The sequence below is a fragment of the Neovison vison genome, chromosome 10, assembly GCF_020171115.1.
Source record: "Neovison vison isolate M4711 chromosome 10, ASM_NN_V1, whole genome shotgun sequence".
NCBI classification, from domain to species: Eukaryota; Metazoa; Chordata; class Mammalia; order Carnivora; family Mustelidae; genus Neogale; species Neogale vison.
This window is the reverse complement of record NC_058100.1, coordinates 43,667,118-43,694,183: the sequence shown is the minus strand read 5'-3', so window position 1 is coordinate 43,694,183 and position 27,066 is coordinate 43,667,118. Positions and strand designations below refer to the sequence as shown.

The following is a 27,066-nucleotide window of genomic DNA, read 5'->3' as shown; positions in this document are numbered from 1 at the left end:
TGGGAATAAACAATTTTACTCAATGAAGAAGTAGAAAGTATTCTTGATTACTACTATAGTTCTTTTGTGTAGACTGCTTCTAGGTTAATGCAAAAAGCTCAGAAAAGGATATCAGATAAGGTAAAAGGCTTTATTATTCAGGATCAGCTCGAAGTCTGACACTGACAGAGGCAGGAATAATTATTATCTCATTACATTTGACCTTTGGCACCCATTTGAAGTACTAGTTTTCCAAGTGGGACATGTTACAGCCAGTAGATTCTCAGCACAGTTTCTGTTAGCCACATTTACCCCAATTTTACTCAGCAGAGCTGTTAGGAGATGTTCAAGGATACAAAGAATATAATACCTACTTTAGCTTTTCCCCACCCCACCCCTCTGACTTTCAAAGCAAGAGATAGGTAGCATTATTAGCAGATATGGTCATAAATAACACCTTTCCACAGCCTAACATTAAAAAATCAAACACCAGTTATAATCAGAGTTTCTAAATATTCAGTTATTGCTGTGGAGTGCTTTGTTTCAAAAACAGCAATTCTGTGGCTTCTCTTTATTTCACTCCTTGCATAAAACCAAGGAGAATCCATGTTTAATTCAGATACGTAGTTCTGGCTGGTACAAGCTTAACTTAGAGGAATCAAAGGAATTAAAATTTGTCATTAAGAAGAGATTTTTAAATTATGACAAAAATATGAATAAAATCTACATATTTCTTAGGGATATGGATAAAACGAATCGAGTTTCATGATTGTTAGGGGATTCCCTTCCAAGGACATAGTACATAGAGGGTACACGGAGCTTGTGTCTCTGAGGTTATAAAGGGGAAAAGTAGAAAACAATAGTTCATTTCAAGATGATTGATATGTAACTGCTGACTAAAGGGAAGATGTTCAAAATATTTTGCACATCATTAACTGAGAATCAATCTAAACACCTTCTATATTAAATATTTAGAGAAATTTCCAGGACTTTTCAGCTCAGGGCTATACTAGAAGGTTACTATTTTTTATGTATATGAAGAGAATCCAAAAAATGAAGCTAAAGCCAAGAATTCTTTTTTAGGTTCTGGATTTTCAGTTCGGAGCTATGTTCTTTTATTAAAATATCAGTAAGAAATTATTACTTTTTCTTAAATTCAATGACTTACATTTTTAAAAAGTTGCAGCCCCTAGAGAATTGAATGCAAGTTGAATTCAAACCCCAACTTGAATGTATGACTATTGATTTTATAAATATCTTTGTCTAATAAATGGCAAAAATTGTAACCTCTTATAGAACATGATGTTGAGTTGGTACCATAGTAAATTGCTTAGTGAAAATAGAAGACCTTAAGTCTCATGTGAGAGATTATATTTGGGGGAAAAAAGACAAGTAAAGTTTCTATGTTATTCACCTAGTTTCTCCAAAGAGTTGGTAGTTATCACTGCTCTTAAAATAAAGATGATTTTAACTTAAGAGACTGTATTTTAACACTGAACACTGAATCAAGATAAATGCACTTATCTGAATATCACATTTTTACACATACTAAAAAAACAAAACAAAAAACTCCCAAAAGTGTAGTGAAAAGATTATATAAATTTTAAATGAAACTATATTTGAGGCAGCACAGAACCCGAGGTCCCCAGCAGAAGACTTCTTCAGCAACCGGCCTTCACAGACAGGCCTCCTGCTGTGACCCGCAGGTACTTTGCACTGTGCACCCTCAGTCTCAGAGTAACAACAGACAAGTCTTGCTTTCTGCCTCTACGAACTGGGATGTCATTATTGTAGAGAAGAGGCATAATTTAAAAAGTGAAGACTACTCATTCAAAAAGTTACAGAGTGATAAGCTTACTTTATGGAATTAAACGCAGCATTCTTCCCAAGGAAGCTGCATATAAGCTATGGTAGTAGAACCAGAGCAGGTAAACTTCAGAGTTGAAAGGATTTTCTCTGAAAATTTAAAAACAAAACAAAACAAAACACAAAAAAACAAAAAAGAAAGGTAGCTTTCTTAAAGATTAGAGTTATAGAATCATTCTGTTGTACTTTTTGTCTCGTTTTAATGGGCCAAAGTTCAGTTAACTCACTCAGATTAGAATCTATAATTCTGTTGACTGTTCGGGACTGCAGTAGTCATCTTGGGATTTTCTATGAAAGTATGTACAGATTTTCCTCATGGAGCTGGGAGTAATAGTGACCTAGAAAAAGAAAGTTTAGATTTGAGAGATTTTCTAAGATAAAGTTCAGCTGTTAACTTCAACAAGTTATCACTAAAAGGCATTTTAAATTAATGTCTAGAAATTTGATTATTTAGTCAGTGAGCTTTCAGTCCCAAATATTCTGATGGCAATGTGTCTTCTGGCTAATCTGTACTGAATTTAATAAAAACTGAATAGGTAGTACACAAGGATGGAAGGGAGAGATTTTTCATGTGAATGGAAAATATTCACCAGTTAAACCTTCTAGTAGGAACCAAAGGTTATAATAACCCTCCTCCTTGAAATAAATGAGCAAATTGGGGCGCCTGGGTGGCTCAGTGGGTTAAAGCCTCTGCCTTCAGCTCAGGTCATGATCCCAGGGTCCTGGTATCGAGCCCCACATCGGGCTCTCTCTGCTCAGCAGGGAGCCTGCTTCCCTTCTCTCTCTCTGCCTACTTGTGATCTCTGTCTGTCAAATAAATAAATAAATAAATAAATAAATAAATCTTAAAAAAAAAAAAAAAAGAAAAGAAATGAGTAAACCACCCCCCTTAAATTTACAAATGGAATAGTGATTCAAATGGCAGCTGCTACTTTCTTTGGAAGAAATGACATTATCATCATGCACATAAAGCAGAAAATTCTTTTAAAGAAACGTTAGCTTCAAACACTGAAATTATAAAACCAGAAATGTATGGGACCAGCACACTATTTTTGAAAGTCTTTAAAATTAACACATTAGTGAAAACAATTTCTCACTGAAATTATTTTTCTGCTAACATATAGCTGAGAACAGTTCCTCTGGGAAAAAAATAAGAAATTTGATTAGGGGTAAAAAAAACAGGTACAGTGATAATTTTGAAAGAAGAAAGGAAAGACTCCTTATAGCTAGTTTTTTTTTTTTTTTTTTAAATGTTCTGTAGCAAGTCTTGGTCGGAGCTTGTGTTTGAAGTAATCTTGAAAATATTTCTGGTTTATTTTTCCTCTAATTATGGGATAGACTTCATGACAGTAGGAGGGGAAATGAACACTTATTAAACTAGAATTGGCCTGAGGATATCTTGCCTTTGCATTTTAGATTCTTGGAGTGGATTTTAATCATTCTACCGTCTTCTTAACACAGAGCAAGAGCTACTATGAAGCACAGCAGAACCTCCCTTAGCCCATCTCGCCTTAACTTGCAAACTGATTACCTGATGATTTTTAGTTTTTTTGACTGGTGCCCATACCCACCCAATGCTCTTAGCTACTTCCCCCACCACCATGAATGAGTCACTTGCTTTCCAAGGTTCACAAACCTATTTTCTGCCAGAGTACATGTTTTTGAAATTGCTTAACTTAAATTTATGCCAGTCAATGAAATGAGTCCTAAATAGGTAAGTGAAACTAAGGTGAATGTTTTAAAAGTATAGATAGAGGCGAATTGCCAAAAATACTGGTATGAACAAGATGACTGTAAATAAGATCGGAGAAAATCATAAAAACCTAGAAGGATTCTACATTGAAATTGCTTTGTAAGTGTCTAAGTTTCACTGTATTTTAAATAATCATAAACTGTAATTACAAACTGGAAATCTATTTATGGATTTTGGTAACTTGCCCACAAATGTCAGCTTTATCTATAAAAAGGAAGGGAATCCATAAAAAGTGGTGGCCAGGGGCTGGGGTGGGGTGGGGAGGGAATAATATCAAACAATGAAGAGGGAAGATATCTTGGAATTGATATACTAGAGGATGATGAAGGCTTTGAAGAGTCAAGCAACAGGGCTAAGGGTTATAGACCTTGACAAAAGTTTTTTTTAATTAATTAATTTATTTGAAAGAGAGGGAGAGAGAGTGAGAGTACGCACCCTCAAGTGCAGGGTGAGTGGGGATGGGGGAAGGGGCAGGGGAGGGAAGACTCCCTGCTCACCTGGCAGCCAGGAGGGCTGAATCTCACAACCTGCCCCGCAATCAAGAGTCAGAAGCTTAATGGGAAGAGCCACTCAGGCGCCCCCAGACTTGGACAGAAGGCATTTTGATGGGAGTAAATAGGGTTGCTAGATAATAAAATACAGCAACACTCAGTTACATTTGAATTTCAAATAACTTTTTAGTATAAGGAATTTTTAGTATAAATATGTCCCATGCAATATTTGTCTCAAATTTTTATGTGCTAAATCTGGCAACCCTAGGTATAAATAGATTTACTGGGGGGGAAAAAAAAAAAAAAAAGAAAGAAAGAAAAGGAAAGGAAAAAGAAAGCATCCTGACTTCTGAGAAGGGATTTGTGTCTGACCTTTCAGAAAGGAAGTTAGGGAATGTATCTCCTCACTGGCCACTTTCAAGTTAGGAAATGCATCTTCCCATCAACCGCCAACTTACCGGGCCTGGAGAAGTCTTTCCGCTCTGTCTCCTGGAATTGGGGGTCTGGGAGGATGGACTTCGCGGAGACGAATTTTCAGCCTTCCGTTTGGCTGCCATGGCCAGTAACCAGTTTTTATTCTCTGGGGAGCTATTCTCTTTGCCTACCACCTCAGACCCCTCTCCACAAGATCCCAAAGGAAGAGGTAGTGTTCCGCAGCTTTCTGAAGCATAAGGACTGGCGGGAGAAGGAGGCTCTGAGATACTCATACTAGCTCCTTCAATCTTGCTTGGTTTGGCGGGACCTAGAGAGTCCTTACCAAGGTCTTCCTGGTTACCAGCAAGGCAACAGAGATCCAAGTGAAGCTTTTCAACTGGGTCATCAAGCTCAGTCACACAGTTGCAACTCTTTACACACTTCTGTTTCACACTCTCCAGACAACTTGAGTCTAGCCTCCTCTTTACTCGATTTCTAGACTCTGAGCAAGCCACTGCTTGGGATGATTTCAGACTCACAGGAATGAGGGCTTTTCTTGGAGATGTGATCTTGGTCTCAGAAGTGGGTGGCGTGATGGGCGGTGATGAGGATGGTGTTCGGGTCATCCAGTTTCTAATGGACATCTTGAAGGACGAGGGTGGCTTCGGAGAGACGGAGGAGACTGAGCCTCTTCTGCTGATAGGAGACCGGGCTTTGGCAGGAGGGGTTTTAATAGAGAATGTAGGAGTATTTGAAGGAAGAGGGAGGTCTCCTGCACAGCTTGGAGCACAAGCTGCTGATGATGGGGAAGAAATGGATGGACTGCTCCTTACTCTGGGCGCTTTGGCAGGAGTATTCTGGCTACTTGTCACTGTCACTGAAAAAAAAAAAAAAAAAAAAGAGTCACAAAAATCAGGGGTGAAAGTCAGAAAATTCCTGAATTCTCATCAAGGAAAATTATAACTAACTTACTCATACAGGAATGGTTTTCCAAGTGATTAGGTTATATAAATCATTGGATTCTTACCATACCCTAGCAACATTTTCCTTCCCCTTTCCTAACTGCCCTCCTCCCAACCACTGTTGTAAAACATAGACAATCTAGAAAACACAGAAAAATTTTTTAAAAAATTTAAATGAGTCCAGGTAAACCGCTTTAAACATTTTTTTCTATACTTGTGCATGTGATATATACATTATATATGTCAAATTTTTTCTATATGAAAACAAGACTATAATGTATATACTATTTGTATGTAATGTATATGCTAACCTTCTACTTAGCATACCATGAATATTTTGCACATTAATATAAATTTATATTATCATTTTTAATAGCTTCAAGTATTCTAAGGTAACAGTAAGACATTCAGGTTGTTAATAATATTTTGTTTTCATATGTAAAGTTGCCATTAGGATTCCTGTATATACTTTTGAGCAATGCTAGGGCAAAGAGGCACCACACAATGGCTCCCAAACAGAATTACTGGTCTAAAATTTGGCACATTCATTTACTGTTGACTTGAACCCAACCTTTTACCTCCTCTACTTCAGCTTCCCTATCTGTTAAATGGAAAGATTTTAATCTCCACAAAAAACAATCCCATCAATTACTCATTGAGGTTATTAGGCCTCACTTGGTTTTCCATCTTAACTTATGAATGGCTACTTTCCACAAGCCAAAGAATGTCAAAGAACATTTCAGAAGCTAAATGCTTTCTCTTAGTAAAGCAAATCAAACCGTGATAGAACTCTTCTCTATGTCCTGTCTCTTGTTTACAAGAAACAGCAAGTACTTTAGGCAAATTCTTTAAAAACTTCATGCTTCTTCCCCCTTAGGCCCCACCACAGACAACTCATATTTTCTTACTTTCCTTCTGAGCTTTTTAGATTGCTGAAATAGTGTTCCTATCTCCAATAACAAGGAAAGGCCATCAGTTTATTTTCTAAGTCACAAACTCTTTGAATTATAACTGATATTTAATTCAGTTTACCGAATTGTATTCATATGCAATTGAATTTAGAATGAGCTGACATAAAAATACAATCTCTCTTTTAGTTAGAATACAGATTTACAAGCATTAATTTCAGGAATTTAGTTATCCTGTATGTTCTACCCCGTGCTTTTTACTAATAAAGCAGTTTTGCCTTGAGATAGAGAAATTCTACAAACTGACTTTTACCTGAACTTTTCCCATCAACCGTATTTTTAGAAATGGGCAAAGTGATACCAATCCTTTAATAAATCATTCCTGGAAAACCCCATTTTTTTTTTTTTTTTAAAGATTTTACTTATTTGACAGCCAGAGGTCACAAGTAGGCAGAGAGGCAGGCAGAGAGAGAGGAGGAAGCAGCCTCCTTGAGAAGCAGAGAGCCCAATGTGGGGCTCGATCCCAGGATGCTGGGATCATGACCTGAGCGGAAGGCAGAGGCTTTAACCCACTGAGCCACCCAGGCACCCCAAAGAAAACCCATTTTTGTTGTAACATGATATATAAGGGAAGTTAGTGACAGGACCTGTCCCTAAAGCATCTGGTCATTGTTCTCATACTCGTGTTCTAAAGCTCGATTAGCTATTACTTCAGGAGGACAAAAACTTTTCATTTTTTCACTCCTCAGAGCAGGTCAACAGTCAGCGCACAGCCCCTATAGTCATTAGTTCTATTAAAGTGGGCTGAAGGATATGGTTAAGGCAGAAAGTCCTAAAATAGTATGGGTTTTACAACATGCAGGTTCTAAGACAGGATTACGGGAGAAGGAAAAAGCTGGGCCAGGGCCGCTGGGGTTGGGCCACACAGATAGCTAAGTTTCTGATACTCGAGCAGTAGACATCTGAAGTATTTACTGAAGGTCAGCGGGATATCTGATGTGGTGGAAAGCTAGGGCATTTCTCTTTCTTTAGGATGTTAGAATGAAGGAAGTATTGGACAATGGGGGTTCAAAGAGAAGATTTTATTAACTTGGAAGGATAATAAAACTCTAGGACAAATTTAAATCTTTTTAAAAAAAACAGTAATTAGATTATTTAGATAATAAAGTTCATGGTAAAAAAAACAAAACAAAACAAAAACTACAACCAAACAGTTAACAGAAGGGAATAAGGTGAAAAGTCAAAAGTCCCCTTTTTAATCTTCTCATTTTACTCATGTTCTTGTGCAACCCACAATTTTCTATATGCCTGTTAGTGCACACAAGGGTATATCATACCTTAAAAAACCCAACAATGGATTATTACACACATAATTGTTACACATAATGGATTATTACACACACATTCTGCAATTCGCCCTTTTCTCTTCATCTGCCCCATCATCACCTGCCCCTAGGTGCTCCCAATCTAGTCCAGCTTTTGAGCAATGCTAGGGCAAAGAGGCCTAGCACTGCATTCTTTTTAACAGCTATTCGATACATCACTATATTGGCGCATCGATTTAACACGACAGGCCCATCTAGCACATCATCTACTGACTCTCCGCTGACCCTAAGCACTGCACGAGATCTGATGACCCAGTAGCATAAACTGTATTACTATCCTAAAAGCTTCCTGAAAGTCAGCTCCTTTGAGGAATGAGAGGAGAGCTTACGAATGATCAGTCAATTTGCAGCTCCTTTCTGTACAAAAGTTTGCCATCTGGCCTCACCCCACCTTTTCAGTCATATCATGTACTCTGCTACTCTGGGATCCTGTTGCAGGAGACTACTCACTGCTTCCTGAATAAGCTGCGCCCTGTCACATCTCTGTCTTTGTTCATGTGGCTTTCTTGCCAAGCCTGCCCCTTCTTGGCCAGGCAAAAATTCTCATGTTTCAAGCTCTGATGACATCGGTAACTTCATTGTTACACAATTCACAAACTCCTTTCATTGTGAAGAATTCACAAACTTCTTTCCTCCTCTCCCACAGTAAGTAGGTTCCTTTTGTTTATGTAGCTAGGAGCAGTGTTAATAATGTGCCAAAGCTTTTGTATCTGCCTCCTGGACTAGACTGGGAGCACCTAGGGGCAGGTGATGATGGTTTACTCATTTTTTTTTTTTTTTAAGTCTAGTGTCCCTATAGCACCCAGCAAGGAATTATTAAACAATTTTTATTAAATGTCATTACTTCGGAGACAGATGATGGTGAGGTACCAGGCATCAAAAAACAGACTCTAAGAATTCTGCTGACTGGTGAGACTATAGCAAGCACATGAGATAGAACAGGTAAGGTTTCCTTCTCTTTACGATATGGACAATCATCTTTGTCACTCAATAATGCCTAGACCAGAGGTTCTCAATCCTGACTACATAAAAGAATTACTTGGAGCTTTAGAAAAATACAGGTACTTGGTCCCCATCCCAGACCTACTGAACAATCATTGGGGATACACTTTTAAAAAGCTCCACCACTGGTGACGATGCACAGCTGGGGCTGAGAACCCTTCACCTTGACAGTGCTGAGATTGCTGGTTGAAACGGTGAAACAATAGTAAGTGACAGAGCAGGTGCTGGCTGGGAAAAGTAGGGCAGAGGGAAAAGGGGCTGTGCCTTCAGTTTAAAGCCTTCTGGCTGGTGTGCTAAAAGGGCCAGAGGAGAAGATATGAAGCCTAGGACAGCAGTGAAGGTTTGGGGTGGCAATTAGAGTCAGGAAAGCATAGGACCATAACTTTCAAAATGGAAGTGTGATTAGCGGCAGCCTATCTGTTGCTGGAAGCTGGGTTACAGGGATGAATAGCCAATGTACCAGCCTTTGGCTTTCACGTGGGGTTGCTGGTCGGTAGAGCTCTTCAAGAGAACTCTAGCAGCATCCAGAAACAGAGAAATCTAGGTATAACTCTTGGTCAGGTTTTTTCTTTTCTTTTCTTTTTCCCCCCCAATATTTACTTATTAGAGAGAGAGAGAGAGCACACAAGGGGAAAGCAGCAGAGGGAGGGGGGAAGCAGGCTCCCTGCTGAGCAGGGAGCCCAACGTGGGGCTCAATTCCAGCACCCTGGGATCATGACCTGAACCAAATGCAGATGCCTGACCAATGAGCCACCAAGTGCCCCCCTTGCTCGGGTCTTAACTCGATCTTTGCTTTCCTATGTTGAGTCCTAAAGGAGGCAGTAGGGCACAGTGCTTCTAAGCATGGGCTCTAAACCCAGACTGCAAATGTTTAAACTCTGGTTCTACTACAACTTGACGGCTGTGTGACCTTAGGCAAGTCCAACTTCCTTGAGCTTCAGTTTTGGTTGTTTGGCGAACTAAGAAAGATAATCCATGTGGATCTTTAGAATGATTGTACTCAATAATGGCTAAAGGTTGTTGTTGCTATTATTTTGGTCCAAATTTGGAACCACATGTGTAAATTCTTTTGTGACTTGGCTTCCAAAACTAAATAATTAATGACACACTAAAAATACTTAGTTAAGCAACTCACTTTTCATTAATATTCTTAAAATGATTACTGCAATTAACACAGAAATGCCACCCCTGAGAATCTGTTTTAATGGGATGGGGGAACCCTTAATTCAGAGAACAATTTTCACGAAATATTGGAAACATAATATCCAACTACAAGAGAGTAGCTAAACTATGGAACATTTACTCAGTGGATTATTTTAAATATTTTGCTATAAGATAACATAGAAAGTGCTTAGGACATAAGTTCAGTGAAAGCAACCTCAAGAAATCCAAATGTATTTACAGTACAAACATGATTCCGTTAATAAGAATCTCTCCGTGGAAAAGGAGGAAAAATCTCAAAAAATAAAGTGTCAAAATTGTGAGTGGTGGAAACACTGATGGCTATTTCCTCATATGATTCTTCTCTTTTTCATTTCCCAAAATTAGGGAGAGATAAGTAACTATAAAGACAAGGCAGCAAATAGACATCCATATTCATGGATCACAAGACTTAACACATCATTAAGGTGGCAATATTCCCCAAGCTGATCTAGAGATCTGATGCAATCCATATCAAAATCCTAGAGGACTATTTTGCAGAAATTGACAAGCTTGTTCTAAAATGTGTATAGAACTACATGAGGACAAGAATAGTCAAAATAACCTTGAAAATGAAGAAAACCAGGGGACTCAGCCTTTCTGATTTCCAAACCTGCTACAAAGCTACGGTAATCAAGACAATGTGGTATCAGCATAAGGACAGACATATGCATCAATGGAACAGAAATGAGAATCTAGAAATAAACCCTTACATTTATGGTCAACTAAGTTTTGGCAAAGGTGTGAAAACAATTTATGGGGTATAGTCTTTTTTAAAAAATGATACCAAGAAACCAGGATATCCACGTATAAGAGTGAATTTTGATCCTTACCTCATATCATACACAAAAATAAACAACACAACGGACCAGAGGGCCTTAAAACTAAAAAACTCATAGAATAAAATATAGGAGTAAATCTTTGTGACCTTGAGTTAAGCAATGGTTTCTTAGATATAACATCAAAAGCACAAATGACAAAGGAAAAGACAAATTAAATTTCATCAAAATTAGAAATTTTTTTGTCAAAAAAAAAAAACCATTAAGCAAGTAAAAAGACAGCCTATAGAGTAAGATAAAATATTTTCAAATCACTGTATGACAAGGGACTTATATCCAGAGTATATAAAGAATACTTTTAACTCAACATTAAAAAGACAAATAAATTTAATTTGCCCAATAAAATATAGGCAAAGAATGTACAGAAGGCGTTCTTCCAAAGAAAATATACAGATGGCAAATAGGCACCTGAGAAAGTGCTCTATGTCATTAACCGTGAGGGGAATTAAAATCTAAACCACAATGGGATGCCACTTCACATTTACTAGGAGGGCTATACTTAAGAGCTAGGATATAAGGACATTGGAATCTTCATTTCTGATGCTGAAGAAACTCTAGGATGAGATTGTGTTGATGACTGCTTCACTCTGAATGCCCTAAAGACCACTGCACTCTGTACTCTAAATGGGTAGACTTGTGATATACGAGTATATCTTGACAAGGCTCTAATAAAAAGCCTCAAGGGGGAAGAAAAGTATAGGAAATAAAAAGTAAAAGCAGTTTACCATGTAACTCCATTCTGAATAGAAAAAAAAATACTAAATCTTGATCAAACCAAAATTATGATCTTGTATTGGAAAGACAGGGGAATGGGGAGCGTGCAGGGATTTGGAGTGGTGGAGATCCAGAGGGCTAAACCCTCCTCTCCCATATTAAGAGGTCAACAGATAACGTTGAACATTGCACCAAAACAAAACCCCAAAGAAACAGAAATGCACAAATATTATTTAGAGATGTACATATCAAAGAATCAGCTAAAACATTTGACAGAGGCTACCCCTGAAAAAGGGGAACTGTGGGGCAGGGTGCCTGGGGGCTCTTTTTTTATCTTATTCACTGCTGTAGGACTTGTTGACTTGTTAAACTATGATACAAATAAAAAACCATTTTTTTAAAAGAGAGGAAAAACCAAAAACCAAAAATAAAAGCATCAAAGGTTTTACTGAAGTAGACTCAGAATAGAAGACCCGTCTGGAGTCCAGTTCTGCTTATAACAACTTGTAAGAGACTAAGTAAGTAAGTAGTTAGAAAAATGAGTATATACTCGGTCTCACCTTCAACTCCCCATTACCTTATGCCTTGATGGCTAATGTAAAATCAATCCTTAAGCTTGAATTTCAAGCTTATTACTATGTATCTATTGATAACATCGGAATCCCCTCTGGCTGGCTCAGTGCTTGGAAGACTTTTGCTCTTGGTGCACTGTTCCACTCTTCAACACTGTCTCTGTCAGGTCACGGTTATTACAAAATCCACATACATGATACTTCCAGTACTTTGCTTGCTCAGTGTCTGCCTCCTTCTACATAGCTTTGTCCTTTCACTCACTCAAGCCCCTTATTTCTTGACCTTACTACTACCAACCTGCAAATCCTCCATTTTCTCAATGTCAATCACCACCTATTTTCCAGCTCACTTCCGAGCAATTCCAAATTCCAATTCCAAAATTCCTTCATCCTCTGGGGATCCTCAATTTATTCACCTTCCCACTTCAATATGGTCCCCTAAGTGCCACTATATCCTCATTTCCCTCCTCCCCCAGTTTCATTCCTACAGTTCATTACAGTCATCCTCTCTTACCTACCCTCAACTCCCTTGCCCCCCACCCCTCACTTCACACTCGTGGACTGAAGCCACATCCCTTAAACTCCCCACCTACAGTGTACTTGTACCTGGGCAGCAGACATACAACCACGCTGACTTTTCAACTTTCAACTCATGGCTATCAGCCTCCAGTTGACCCACTGCCCAATACCATATCTCCCCAGTCCCTTACTCTTCTTTTCTCTGTATGACTCATGTCAGACTTTCTTATCTCTCCTTGGATCTCAACCACCTCCTTCCCTATCTTTATTTTCACTTGAAGATCCTGATTCCTATCTCCCTAAGAGAAGCTATCAACTTCCACAGGTTCTGAACATCCCACCTACTTCACTGTATTTATATTTTCTACCTTTTCTCTAATTACTATGGATGACTTTCCATACCCCTGGCAAAGGCCTATCCTTTTACTTGTAAATTTGGTGTCATCTCTCTCACACTTGAGAACATTGCTCCAGCAAATTTCCCTGCATCAAGTCCCACCCCCCCCCATAGGATCCTTCCAGTCACACACAAATGCTGTTAATACAAAGCAAAAACAAATTGCAACACTGCTTCTTCCTCAGCTACCACTTCATTTCTCTCCTTTCCTTTCTAGCAAAACTCCTTGGAAGAGCCCTCTATTCTTGTAGTCTCCAAGATCTCTTCTCTGATCCTCCTTAACACCCATTAGACACTGACACTCTGCCAACTGCTTTCATTAAAAGTCACCGAATAAGCCTGATAGTGCCAAATCCAAAGGCCAATTTTTAGCCCTTGTCTTACATGGAGTTCTAAAAACATTTGACCAAATTCATCCCTCTCTCCATTATTTACTGGGCTTCCAGGATACAATACTCTCCTGGTTTTTCTCTATTTCTGGTTGTGTCTGCTCTTTCACCCCTCCAATCTCTAAACAGTGGGGTGTTCCAAGGCTCAGAACCCAGACCTATCCTCTTTTCTTAGCTATAGCTTCCTTCACCTACATGTTGTTGAATCCCAAATTTATAGCTCTAGTCTCAAACTGCAGAATTAAACATCCAACTACCTCTCTGACATCTTCATTTGAATGTTTAATAATCATATCAAACAACATATCCAAATGGAACTTTAGCTATTCCCTCCCAAACCTGTTTCTTCTGCAGTGATTCCTGTCTAGGTTAACAGCAATTCCAGTCTTCCAGCTTCTCAAGTCCTAAACTCTAAAGTTATCCTCAGTAACTCCATTACATTCCATATCTGATTCCTCATTATATTTACAATATATCCAGAACTTGAAGACTTCTTACCATATCTTTTGCTACCCCTCTGTCCAAGTCACCATCATTGCTTCCTAGATTATTTCAAAGGAGTTCAAAATTAGCTTCCAGCTTTTACACTGATCCCTTTATAATTTGTTTTCAACACAGGAGTAAAAATAATCAAGTTAGGAAAAGTCAGATCATCATACTCCTCTATTTAAAACCCTGCAATAGCTTTTCAATATGTCAGAATAAAAGCCCAAATCATACAAGAAACTCATTTTCCACTACTATTCCCATCCCTCTCGTTAGCTTGCTCTAGCCACGGGGGCTCTAACCACATTAGCCTCCTTGAGGAACAAAAAATACATCAGGCCTACTCCTGCTTAAGGGCTTCTGTGCTTGCTGCTTTATCTGCCTGGAATGTTCTTCAAAATGTCCACATGGCTCCCTGTTTCACTTCCCTTACTCAAACGTCATCTAAACATTGAGGCCTCCCTGAGCACCTAATTTTCCAGTGTTCCTTTTTTCATAAGTATTTATAGCTACCTGACATAGTACATATTTTCTTTAATTGTTCCTCTGCCTCTCATACTAATCTATAATCTTCATTTACATTTTTGGGATTTTTTATTTTTTTGTTCATTGCTAAATCTTCAGCAACTCAGAGCCGTGCCTAGCACATCATAGGTGTTCAATAAATACTTTGAAAATAAGTGATCCACCACTATATTCCAGTGCCTCTTGTAGATGATAAGCATAGTAGTGCTCAGAAAAGAGTTATTGAAAAGAATGTAAAGAAAGATGATGCTTTCCTTTAAAAATTTATCAAGTAAGATCAAATTTAGCTTATCACTCTGCATTGCAGAATGAAACCAATCAAACCATAAGCAACTTAGAAAAATGCATGGGATCCTTACCTAGGTCAGCTCTGGCTTCTTTTTTCTTCTGAGAGGCCCAGCCCACTAAGGAGAGTTTATCTCCTCCTGACTTCTCCTCTAAGCCTCTATTCAAGCGCCAGATTTTCAGTGTATTGTCATCAGAGCAGGTAGCAATCTAATGAGAATCAGGAAGGAAGTTAAGAAGTTTCAATCAAAGATATATAACAAAGTAAAAAGTAGATCTTAAGGACCCATGACTAGAGAATTATTTTGTGTGATATACCAGGATGTAGAAAAGGAGATCTAAAAAATCATATACTTCATCCCTTGCTTTCAGGAATCACTCCAAATTTCCATAGGACTGTATATTCTTTATAATTCTGATGGTATGTCTTCTGTTACCAGTCACATCTTACCTAACCTAAAGCCCTACTATAAAATCAGGTTCCTTTCGTTATTACTCTCAAAAACCTGGGCAAGTCATTATCTTCATCACTTTCTATATAATTATGAAATATAATTATGACACCCTTTTTTATTTCCTCTCTTATATGATAAACCAGTATATGCCACCAACATTCAATTTCTACCACTTTCTTCTGAATTCTACATGTTCTGGCTTACTGCTAAAGTAATGCGATCATTTCCAAGATCAGGCTTAGTCCGTGACTCTAGTAAGCTGTGATAAGTAGAATGAAACCATTCTTTGAGATTCTTTTTCAGATAGGTAAAGGAGCAATCTGGGAAAACAACAAGTTCACTAGGCTGAAAGAAGTTAAAAATAACCTTTGCCCCTTTAAAAATATCTGACTATTCCCGATCTTGGTCCCAAGCCTTTTATGGCAGAGAAAGTCCAGCTTGAAGAGCTTGTGGCAAATGGCCACTGGTACCAGAGCTGTTCCCCAGCATTTGTTTATATAATTTCTCTATTTCAGTCACTGAAGAGAGAGAAAAAAAAGAACACACGTTCTCTTAAGTCTTGGCCCCCAAGAGACTGGCAACTTTTTCCTTTCCTTACTGGGAGGCCAAAAGAAGACACACATATTTAACTGCTCAAGAAGAAATGCCTGGAATCCCCAGTTACTCGATGGTCTATTAACAAGAATTATTTCCAGAGCACCTACTGAGAGAGTAACAATTTACATTTTTTATGTTGTTTAATTCTCACAATGTAAAAAGCCTTGAACTCCAATAACCTCATCTACAAAATAAGAAAGAATAAAATTATTTGCCCAAGGTCACCACAATTAAGTGGCAGAGCTAGAAGTGAAAATTTTTCTAATTTCAAAGGCTAGATTTTAAAACCATATTTTTACCTTCTTAACTTTAGGCTAGGAACAAAGTTATTTAAAAAAAAATTTTTTTTAAAGAAGTGGTTATTAGATTAGTGTAGGTAAACAGCCTTGTCATTACCTATGAGTCTTTTCTGTGCATATATAGATAAGGGCAATATATGATAGTTGAAAAAAGAGAACATAATTAAGTGAGTAATTGAAAAACTCTCTAAATTCTACAAAGATACAAAACTCCATGTTAAAAGCAGATTATTTCACTGGGAGGTACACGGACCTCAGAAGAAAAAGGTCATTGGGATGTAATTATTGGTGATTAAAGCAATGAGTTAAAAAAAAAAAATCTGTAGGGCTGACCACAGAAATGGTTATACAGATATAGAAACAAAAAGAAATCCACGGCAGTACTGGAAAGCTAGCAGGGATGCCATGAATAGACTAGACCATAAGAAGTTTCTAGAAGATAAAAAACAGATGGGAACAAAACCTCAAAACATCATAAATGAAAGTGGAGATATCCACAGAAGTGATATTTCTTGTAAACCCCAAATAACCCAAAGACCAGAGGCAGTAGGGGCTGAGAGAATGAGTGGAACTTGGGCCAGTATTTATGAAATCCCTACATGTACACAAAGTTTATGTTTCTTGCCTTTTTACATTTCAGGTATTTTATTTGTCTTTAAGTATCACTGTCAAAAAAAATCTTAAGGGAGAAATGTCTAAAACATCTTGGAGCTACTCATATAGGGTGGCCATAGATAACCTACCATATTACAACTTCACAGTAAGCACTGTTTAGGCATGTGAAAACTAAATTTGACTGTGAAGAACAGTCAAGATGTTACAACCTTTAACATGCCATGTTGATAGTATGTAGAAAGTTAATAAAACTAGTTTTCCACCTTAGATTTTCAGATGAAATTTAATTACATTAAAAACTTAACTCTATGTTTAGGAAAGGAATTACTCTAGGGAATCAAGAAATCCATTCTAATCTCGCCATTTGCAATGACATGGTTGGAACTAGAGGGTATTATGCTAAGAGAAACAAGTCAATCAGAAAGATAATTATCATATGATCTCATTTATACATGGAGTTTAAGAAATAAAACAGGATCATAGGGGAAGAGAGGAGAAAATAAAACAAGGTGATATCAGAGAGGGAAACAAATCATAAGGGACTCTTAATCATAGGAAACAGAGGGTTGCTGGAGGGGAGGGGGATAGGGTAACTGGGTGATGGACATTAAGGAGGGTATGTGATGTAATGAGCACAGGTATTATATAACACTGATGAGACAGTCACTGATCTCTACCTCTGAAACCAGTAATATATATTATTAATTAACTGAGTTTAAATTTTTAAAAAAATCCATTTTTATTCCTTAGTGTAAGTTTCTCTATTGCTAAAGAAAAGTAGAGTATGTATGGTTAATGCAGACACAGATCCTGGATGGCCTCTAGATCTTTCAATCCCTAAAAATAAAAGTCTGTGTTAACTCTCAAACTAACCTTCTCAAACTAACCTTGGGAAAATCTACAGATCTGTGATCTATTTTTTAAACCAATGACAGAGATTTATTTACAAACCTTTGTGAAGTCTGATGGACACCAGCACACAGATGTGACCTCTTGAGAGTGACCCTGGAGCACAGTAGGAGGATGCCAGGGTGTGGAGACCTATCACACCACCAAGAAAGAAAAAAAGTAAGTCAGCAGAGCATTAATAGGTCTCTCAGATAGAGCCTTTGAATCTCTCATTTGTGTCTTACAGAGTTGTTACCAAAGATCTCTAGGTATACCTAGTTATAGCTCAGAAAAGAGTCCTAATGCGCAATAAAAGTATTTCTGTCATTAACCTGAGAAAACAGAATGAAAATAGCCAAAATCAGTTAATAATATCAACTTAAATATATAGCCTAGACATTTTCAGATCTTTTCTAATCAGCTACTTCCAGGAACAGTACATTAAATAAATCCTGAAGGCATCTCAGACGTACTACCAGTTCTCTGGCATCAAGGGGACAGTCTTTCACCCAAAAGACTCACTGATTTTTACCAAAGTCCCTAAAGTTATACCCCTTCATTTTGAAGGAATATAAACCATATACTTTTTTAAAAATTTATTTATTTTCAGAAAAACATTATTCATTATTTTTTCACCACACCCAGTGCTCCATGCAAGCCGTGCCCTCTATAATACCCACCACCTGGTACCCCAACCTCCCACCCCCCCCCGCCACTTCAAACCCCTCAGATTGTTTTTCAGAGCCATGAGAGACTATGGACTCTGATAAACCATATACTTTTAATGGCACTTCGGTATCTTTTTTTGGGAAAAAAGAAATCCTCTAAAATTTCATTTTGGTAGATGTGTTTAAAGAAATCTTAAGTTTTCAATTAAGTACTGCCACATCTTAATGAATCAAGAAGGGTCATATTGTGCAGTAGTATACACGTGACAAAGGATCAGACTTCCCCTCTCACTATATGCCACTAGTGATGCATTTGACAGTTGACTCATTCAAGAGTTGTCAATCCCTTTCAGAGGTCATGGGAATTAATCAGCACAATATGGCGTATAAACTCACGTAACTATTATTAGCACGTGTTTGAAAAGAGACATTATTCTCTTTTCATTTTCCTGAGGCTCTGAATCATTGCTCATCTGTATGAAGAAAGTGGAGGCGACTCTGGAAAGAATATTTGCAGAGAATGACTAAGAAAACTTAATAGATGCCTTCAATTGTAGTGAAGAGAGTCAACACACTGATTCACAAGGTCATCCAACTCAATTATATTACTACTCTCTTGGGTTAAATGGCACATGTAATGATTCAAAAAGCAAAAGAAAAGAGCAGAGTCTAATTTGTCTTGCTGGGTTAATTAGAGTTTAACAGAAAAAGCTTTTTTCCTGAGTATTATCTAAAAGGATCTCACTTTCTGCCTCCTACAATAGCACAGAGAACAATAACTCATTCTCTGACAAGGTAGCATATTTTAGAAAAGACTTTCAAGATAGTCTCTAAGTATTTCAGGAGCCACAGAAATTCTCCTTCCTCCTGCATTTGGGATGGCCCCAGCCTATTAAGTTTCTCTTCACTCAAGACCCAAGCAGGTCTGCTAGCCCCAAATTAAAAGGGTGAGAAAATCCTAATGTCCTCTTGACCAACCCTCCCTGGTAGCAACGTGTTCTTCTACTCCACTGGTTTACTCTGCTTGTGGCCTTTAGCCTGTCATTTCAAGATAATTGCCTCTTCTTCAATTTTCTAGGCATTACAATACCCAAGGGAACCTAAACATGTATATAAAGGATTAAAATACATTTCAAGAAAAACCATCACATCCGCCAACAGGGTATATCCACATTTTTGCATTTATCTACAGGATCTAAGAGAAAAAAATAAAAGACCCCTTGGAAAAACTTTTTACAAACTGATAATAAGGTAGGAATAATAATGACAATAAAAGTCAGCATTTGTTGAGTCAGATGCTTAGTATAGCAATAAAGTAGGGGGAAGTTAAAAGTTAAACAGAATTATTATATGACCCAGCAACTTTTCTAAAGATCTACTCATTCATTTGAGAGAGAGATTGAGAGAGTGCATGTGCATGTGAGTGGGGGGCCAGGAGGATAAGATAGGGAGAGAGAGAGAGAGAGAATCTCAAGCAGACTCCCTGCCCAGCAAGGAGCCCAATGTGGGGCTCAATTCCATAACCCTGAGACCACCATCTGAGCCGAAATCAAGAGTTGGATGCTCAACTGACTGAGCCACCCAGGTGTCCCAGGATGCAGCAATTCTGCTCTTAGGTATACACACAGAAATATATGTTCAAACATATATATATGTGTTCAAATATATGTTCAAACAGAAACTTGTACATGAATGCTCATTGTGGCTTTATTTATAAAGCCAAAATGTGGAATAATTCACATGTCCACCAACTAATAAATGGATAAATAAAATGTGGTCTATCCATATGATGGATATTCAACCATAAAAAGGAATGAAGTATTGATACGTGCAACAACACAACAAATCTGGAAAACATGTTGACTGAAATAAGCCAGACATAAAAGATCACATATTGTCAAATTCCATTTATAGGATATGTCCAGAATAGGCAAATCCATAGACAGAACATGGGTTAGTGGTTGCCAGGGCCTGAAGGCAGGGGAGAATGAAGAGAGACTCTTCAAGGGCAGTGTTTCTTTCTGGAGTAATGAAAATGTCTGGGAATGAGACAGTGGTGATGGCTACTAAAAATCAACTGTACATTTAAAAACAACTATAATGATGAATTTTATATTATGTGAATTCTATCTCAATTAAAAAAAAGGAGTGGAGGGAAAGGCATATTGTGGGCTGAAATGAGTACTAATCCCCAGCAAGTCTGTATGAATGGTAGTTACAGGAGCTTATTTTTATTCAAATAAGTTTTTATTTATTGTCACCTCATTATGATAAAACATTACCATAATATCACTTTTTTAAAAGATTATTTATTTGAAAGAGAGAGAGATGACAAGTGGGCAAGAGAGGCAGGCAGAGAGAGACGGGGAAGCAGGCTCCTTGCTGAGCAGAGAGCCCCATGCAGGGCTCAATCCCAAGCCCCTGAGCCAAAGGCAGAGGCTTAACCCACTGAGCCATCCAGGTACCCCTAATTTCTTTTTTTTTTAAAAACCTCCCTCTACTTTTAAATAGAAGAAACTATTAAGTCCAAGAGACATTTACACCTATGCATTCTGAAGATGGTCAAAACACAGAAAACTGTCCTCTCTTATATATTTTAATTGTTATACAGACTTTAATTCAAGACACGAAGAATCCCCAAGTTAAAACTCTTACAACTATGAAGGTTACTACTAGAAATAATTGGCTCTAAGCTACACATCTAATAAAACATTCTGTATCCTTAAACGTGCAAAAAAGATCAGCAACTTTCCTCAAAAAATCCCCTTACTCTGCCCAGGCAGAAACCAAATCTCGTCTTTATTTCTGCCATGAGATCATTTACACTTCCTAAAGTGTCAGGCTCAATGTTTCGCCAGTCAGCGGTAGAATGACTGTGCCAAATGAGTTTATTTATAACCACTTCAATACTATTCAGTGGCTATAACAGAAATCAACCAGGGAAGGTAAGGGTGGGACAAAGGCTAAGAAATTAAAAAGAAAAATATTTATTAACTCTTTTTATTTTTAACTCTTGGTCCTTAGTATCAGAGAGTCTAACTATATTACAACTCCCTTTTGCCGAGCAGTGGTAAAGATTAAAAGGCCATTCTCTTCTGTCTTGAGATCTCTTTTCTTTGATAACTCCTGATTCTTGATAACTCTTTTCTTTCACTCTGTTTTCTTGTGCCCATGGGCTTTTTAGCATAGGAAAAATCCCAACACTTGAGAGATTCTGACCTTTTGGAAACATGGCAGAGCTATAAGATAACCTAACGGCGTGATACTCAGCTTGCATGGAATGGTTTTTAAACTACACCCCCACTGTTCTTCTTCATCATGGAAAAGAGAAACTGAGCCACCTCACTAGGCAAATTCAATTTTAGGAGCAGTAAGCTTGCCAGGATCTCAAATATCAGAGCCTGCACACTGAGTTATGTGTGGACAGGCAGGAGAACATCATGTCTGAACCACATCATTCAGCACTGACATGTGACCCAGCCGAGGAATTTAAAAAGGGTCACCCATGTACGTGATAGCCACTGACTGGATGTCTGAAAATGGGTTACTAACAAGAGCCAAGTCTCTTTACTGCATGTCTTTAGAGAGAGAAACTATTAGAGAGAGAAACCTCAACCCTCACTCCCTGAAACAAACAAACAAAAAGCCTTTGTACTATAGAAGATAGGTAGAGAGAAACTTTCAGTTGCAAACACATTTATGTAGAATATATAATCATATGCATAATTATGTATACATAACTAAAAACTGATTTTAAATGATTTCCTTAAATGATCAGTGCAGGGCTATTTTTTGCATAATCTTTTTTTTTAAGAAATTATTTTTAAAGAATTAAAAAACTTAAAATGACACAGACTTTGATAGGAATAAAATCTTCCTACTTAGTTGAGAGCCATAGTAAAAAAAGGGATGAAAAGATAGTGAGAGAAGTTATGCTGAGTGAAATAATCAAGCAGAGAAAGTCAATTATCATATGGTTTCACTTATTTGTGGAACATAAGGAATAGCATGGAGGACATTAAGAGAAGGAAGGAAAAAATGAAGGGGGAATCGGAGGGGGAGACAAACCATGAGAGACTATGGACTCCAAGAAACTGAGGGTTTTAGAGGGTGGGGGGATGGGTTGGGCCAGTGATGGGTATTAAGAAAGGTTATACATAAACAATGATTCTTGGAATACTACAACAAAAACTAATGGCATACTGTATGGTGACTAACAGAACATAATAAAGAAGAAAAAAGAAGAAAAAGGAAAGACAGTGAGAGAAGGAGAAAGGAAGAACAAAAAGATAGTAAAATAAGAAGCATTTACACCAAATTTGAAACTCAAAATTTAAAATATAAGAACAAAGCATTAATGTTAGTAACGTATATCATTAAAGTTTAAAACTCAAGTCAGAAAATTTTATAGACAAGAAACTAGGTACAAACTTTTATGGGATCAGAGTCTCAGGTATATATTTTATAAGCAAATTTTCATTTTAAAAATATAACACATGAAAGAACTGTGCTTATAGAAAGAGACCAAGTACAACACAAAAGGATCTTGAATAGAACAATGTCTCCACCATGTGACCATCTAGGATATAATCACTAAAAACTCTTAAGTTAGTGTTGTATTTTTGCACCTCTAGGTACACAGAGAAGTCACTTTAAGTATGTCCTCCAGGACCAGACGAAATTAAACAGAATTATGCTTCATACTTGACAGGTTCTATCCCATCCTAAGCCAACATTAAAGATAACGACTTTCTAGAGGTTGGCAGGACTAATAATGATATGATTTCCTCTTGAAAAGGGATTTGATAACATTGAAACTATGAATCTATCAAGTTTTAGACATTATGACTCTAAAATCCAAAATATGGGGCACCTGGGTAGCTTAGTTGGTTAGGCATCCAACTCTCGATTTCAGGTCAAGTCATGATCTTGTAGGGCACTGCACTCAGCATAGAGCTGCTTGTCCCTCTCCCTCTGCTCCCCACTCTGCTCACTTGTTTTCTCTCTCTAGTAAATAAATTTTCAAAATAACAACAAAGAATAAAATCCATAATGTGTGAACTCTGATCGTCCCAATTCATTAGTGTCAAGGATATTTATGATATCACAGGGCAATCTAGAAGATAATTAATTTCTAGCCCTTGGAAAACTATGCCATAATGCTCTTATGTCTCTGAACTCCCAGACATTTCTATAATTAATTAGTCCCACAAGAGCTGTTTTTCAGTAGTCAGCAAGTGCTCCTTGTGTGATATTTCAGTTTTCTCCACTGAACCTCATATGGACAAATTTAAATTTCTTAGCTTACAGTAGTCACTTTATGAATCACTGTTATTTAAGTAAAAAAAGAAAATAAATAAACTTGTGAACAGAAATGGAATCTGTCAAGTAAATTAAGTAATGCCATTAAATACATAATAAAACTGATAAAAGTAGTCACATCTATTCTAGTAACCTTAAGACTGGCCACCTATAAGAGAGTAAAGAATACAATTACCATACAAATATTTTTTAGTGTTTTGTGCAAGATATTATAGTTGATTTGGGCATAGGATCCTGGGAATTAAAATATATTTTGAATGAAGAGCTTGAAAACTCAGGGCAGAAAGATAATCCAACACATTTTTCCAGGAAACACGACAAGGTAGTTAAGGTTCTCTCTAAGCTTCTGAATTCTCAATTTTCTGATAATCTGCGAAACTGCTGGAGTACATGGATGATCTATTTCTGAGAAGCTCTGGGCATGAAAGTATGATATATGTGTCAGTCAGAGCGAGGTTTGGCTGTGTTAAGAAGGAAGAAGCAACTTTTACTGAACATCTAATGTAGAAATAGTATGCATTTATGTTAAACTTACTCATCTGAGAAGAAATATCTGTAAGAATACTTAGTTCTCACATTTGTGAGGGAAGTTTGGTAACTTACCTTCCAGATGTAGGCAGCTTCATCACTTGAGCCACTGACTAAAAACTGGTCATCTGGACTAAGACTTGATTTAACATAAAAGGTGGAGTTCTGATGTCCATTGAAGACAGCCACTGTCAGAGGAAAAAAAAAAAACACGTATTACTTGATTCTTGTTATTTCTAGTGTTCACTTAAATGCAGACACTATACATGTCCTAACAAGTTTTATTAGTGTATTAACTACTGCATATTGAAACAGATAGTCAAGCTTTATTCACTAAATTAAAGGGAACTGGACATTGTCAAAAAGTAAAGAAGTCTCAGAAAGAAGTTTTTATATTAAATCCAATCTCATGATCTAAGCCCAGATATTTGGTATGGAGCTGGCTATGGAAAAGAAAGTGAAGGAAAACATTCTTAAGAAGAATGCAACCAGGGTCCACTCTTTTAGTAAATGCTTTTATTAGGCCCTCTTTTCCCACAGTAGCATATGGCTTTCTCTGTTGAGTAATACATTGGTCCTCTTCCTCTTAGACTTCAAATACTGAGGGTAAATTTCATATTTTATTCTTTCCTCACTAGACCTCACAGTGCTTTGAAAAGAGATTTCCAAACATCTGTTGCATGAATAGGTAAGAATCAGTGGAAAGAATTAAGATTTATGGATAGCTCATTTGGGATGTAGGAATCAGTTAATCAATTTACTTATTTATTTATTGTGGGAATTTTTTAATCCAAAACTTTAAAAAGGCTGAAAAGAAGGAGCTAGTGGGGTAAACTATATGTTTGTATGCAAGATACTCCAACTAGGTTAGGGTTAGCCTTTAGGTTTATTGAGACTTCTTAATATCTGTAATAAAAGGGCAAGCAATCCAGTCTGGCACAATGTGCTTGATGAGTTCTTCTATCCTAAGACGACCAAAACCTGAGGCCTCTGGTACCAGAATACTAATAGGAAATACAAGAAAAAAATCTCAGTTTTTGAAGAATTTAGGGATACATTTAAGCAGAGGGAAAAAAGTTCACTCTAATCTTCAACAGAAAGGAAGTAAGAATTATCAAGGGACATAATAGCTTTCCTTCAGTGCTCATAGAAATCTTTTCCTTTTGCCAGAACAAAACTGGAAAAAGACTTTATTTTTAGCTTTTCAAGAAAAAGCCTACATATCAAATACTCTCCACACCAATGCTTCCACTGTAGATGTTAAGCAGAATATGAATCAATTCAGATGCACATTTTTATCTACTCCAATAGGTAAATCCCCACAAAATAAACAGGCTCCTTTGCTCTGAATACAACTCTAAAACTATAATTGTTTATCTTTCTTAACTCTAACTATGAATGGAAAACTACAGACCAAATTTCCCACTAGACCTGTAAGTATTTATTGCCCTCTGCTGGTCTACTCAAGTACACTGTAAATGCTTCAAAGCATTCAAAAAATCTTTGATTAGTTCAACTTTATCTTTCTTTGATAATTTGGACTCTAAAAATGCTTCAGTGAATTGCTTCAGAGTCATCCTTATGAACATCACTTAGTATAATAAAACACTGTAAATTAAAAGTATAGGAGATAAAGTATTAAGCCCAGGACCCTTTCTGAAATTTGAAGAAGATAAGCAATTACCCAATATCAGACCAGATTCCAATTTTAATTTTCTTGAAGGGAAAAAAAAAAGGTGAGGCTGGGGAAAACTAGAGATAAAATAGACACTGCCCAACATTAAGAAGGCTGAAGTAGATAAAAACCTATCTAGGGACTTAAAAAATTCAGCCCCCTAATTTTAATAAATAACCCCCGAACAAGACAAAAACTGAGAACAGCCTTCTATAGTTTATAAAACTCGAGACATTTCTAAATATAGTCAAAGGGACATAATTTCAGGAAAGACTCAATGTTAAAATACAATTAAGTCACCATATACAGCCGGATTCTGTTTACTTGTGAAATATCACAAGGAAAATACACCCAAGAAAACATCACTGGAACTAATCAAAGACGCCAAAGCCCTCCTATGTCTTAAAAAATTTGGTTCAGAAAAAAAGATCAAAAAAATTATCATTAACAAAAATCTCTGCATTCGTTTCTGGGCAAGAGATTTTATTTTATTTTATTTTATTTTTCCAGGGTAGAGATTTTAAATGGGTAAGATCTTACCTGGAGAAGTCTTTAATCCGGTCATATTGAACATGTAGATATTGTCATCTGTGCAGTTAGCGAATAGAGTAGATCCCGTGGAATCCAAAATCAGACTTGAGTATCCTAGAAAAAGGTAACTTTAGTTAGCATGTCCTGATTACAGCAAGTAGAACTGAAGTGACAATGTTGAGGAAAGAAGATCATTCCACAAGATTATCAGAATTCTTCTTCCTCCAAATATATACAAACCAAAAATATTCTGAGTTTTTAACTTCTGAATTTCCAAAAGACACAACCACATGTTAATTTCAAGTCTATGTTGCTGAAAACTAGCTTGATATTTATTTTAAAATTGTAACAAAAATTCACAGGGTATTAAAAGGCTTACCTAGTTTTCGAGTGCTGCTACCTGGGTACAAGAAAAACTTGGATGCTATGGGTTCCTGTCGATAAGCAGTATAATTCTTACGTAAATCCCATATTTTGATTACCCTAAAAACCAAGGTAAAGAAAGTTATTTTGTAGCCAACCTCCAACTCCAACCAGTTTCAACTACATTGAACTTCGTGAAATAACTTTTAATCTAACTCCTCTGGCACATCAACCAGATATAACGAGGATATCTCACTGGGAAACAGATTGAACTATCTCATACTATAGTTTCAATGTTAGGCTAACAACTCAGGCGAAACGGAAACAGATGTGATCTGACCTAGCGATGGGTAACCTTGAGTTTACTTCAAGGGAGCGGAAAAGGAAGATGAAGGTTGGGTTCTGATGGTCATTGTTTCATTGTTTTCAGAAAAAAAAA

At 37.2% G+C, this 27,066-nt stretch overlaps 1 protein-coding gene across 4 annotated transcripts in view; it reads right to left on the bottom strand.

Annotated features, from left to right (window-relative positions):
* The window catches only part of DTL (denticleless E3 ubiquitin protein ligase homolog), a 69,059-nt gene that overhangs the window by 26,890 nt on the left and 15,103 nt on the right, over positions 1 to 27,066 (bottom strand). For 3 of the 4 annotated variants that reach the window (XM_044267136.1, XM_044267137.1, XM_044267135.1), the window contains exons 9-15: positions 26,644 to 26,747; positions 26,274 to 26,378; positions 24,134 to 24,246; positions 17,604 to 17,693; positions 14,761 to 14,896; positions 4,548 to 5,380; positions 2,073 to 2,183 (exon numbers count right to left, since the gene is read on the bottom strand). In XM_044267136.1, the coding sequence (XP_044123071.1) occupies positions 2,085 to 2,183; positions 4,548 to 5,380; positions 14,761 to 14,896; positions 17,604 to 17,693; positions 24,134 to 24,246; positions 26,274 to 26,378; positions 26,644 to 26,747 (1,480 nt within the window). In that variant the 3' untranslated portion in view covers positions 2,073 to 2,084. Of the gene's footprint in view, positions 1 to 111; positions 2,184 to 4,547; positions 5,381 to 14,760; positions 14,897 to 17,603; positions 17,694 to 24,133; positions 24,247 to 26,273; positions 26,379 to 26,643; positions 26,748 to 27,066 lie in introns of those variants that run through there. The other variant, XM_044267134.1, reaches the window with a different exon arrangement.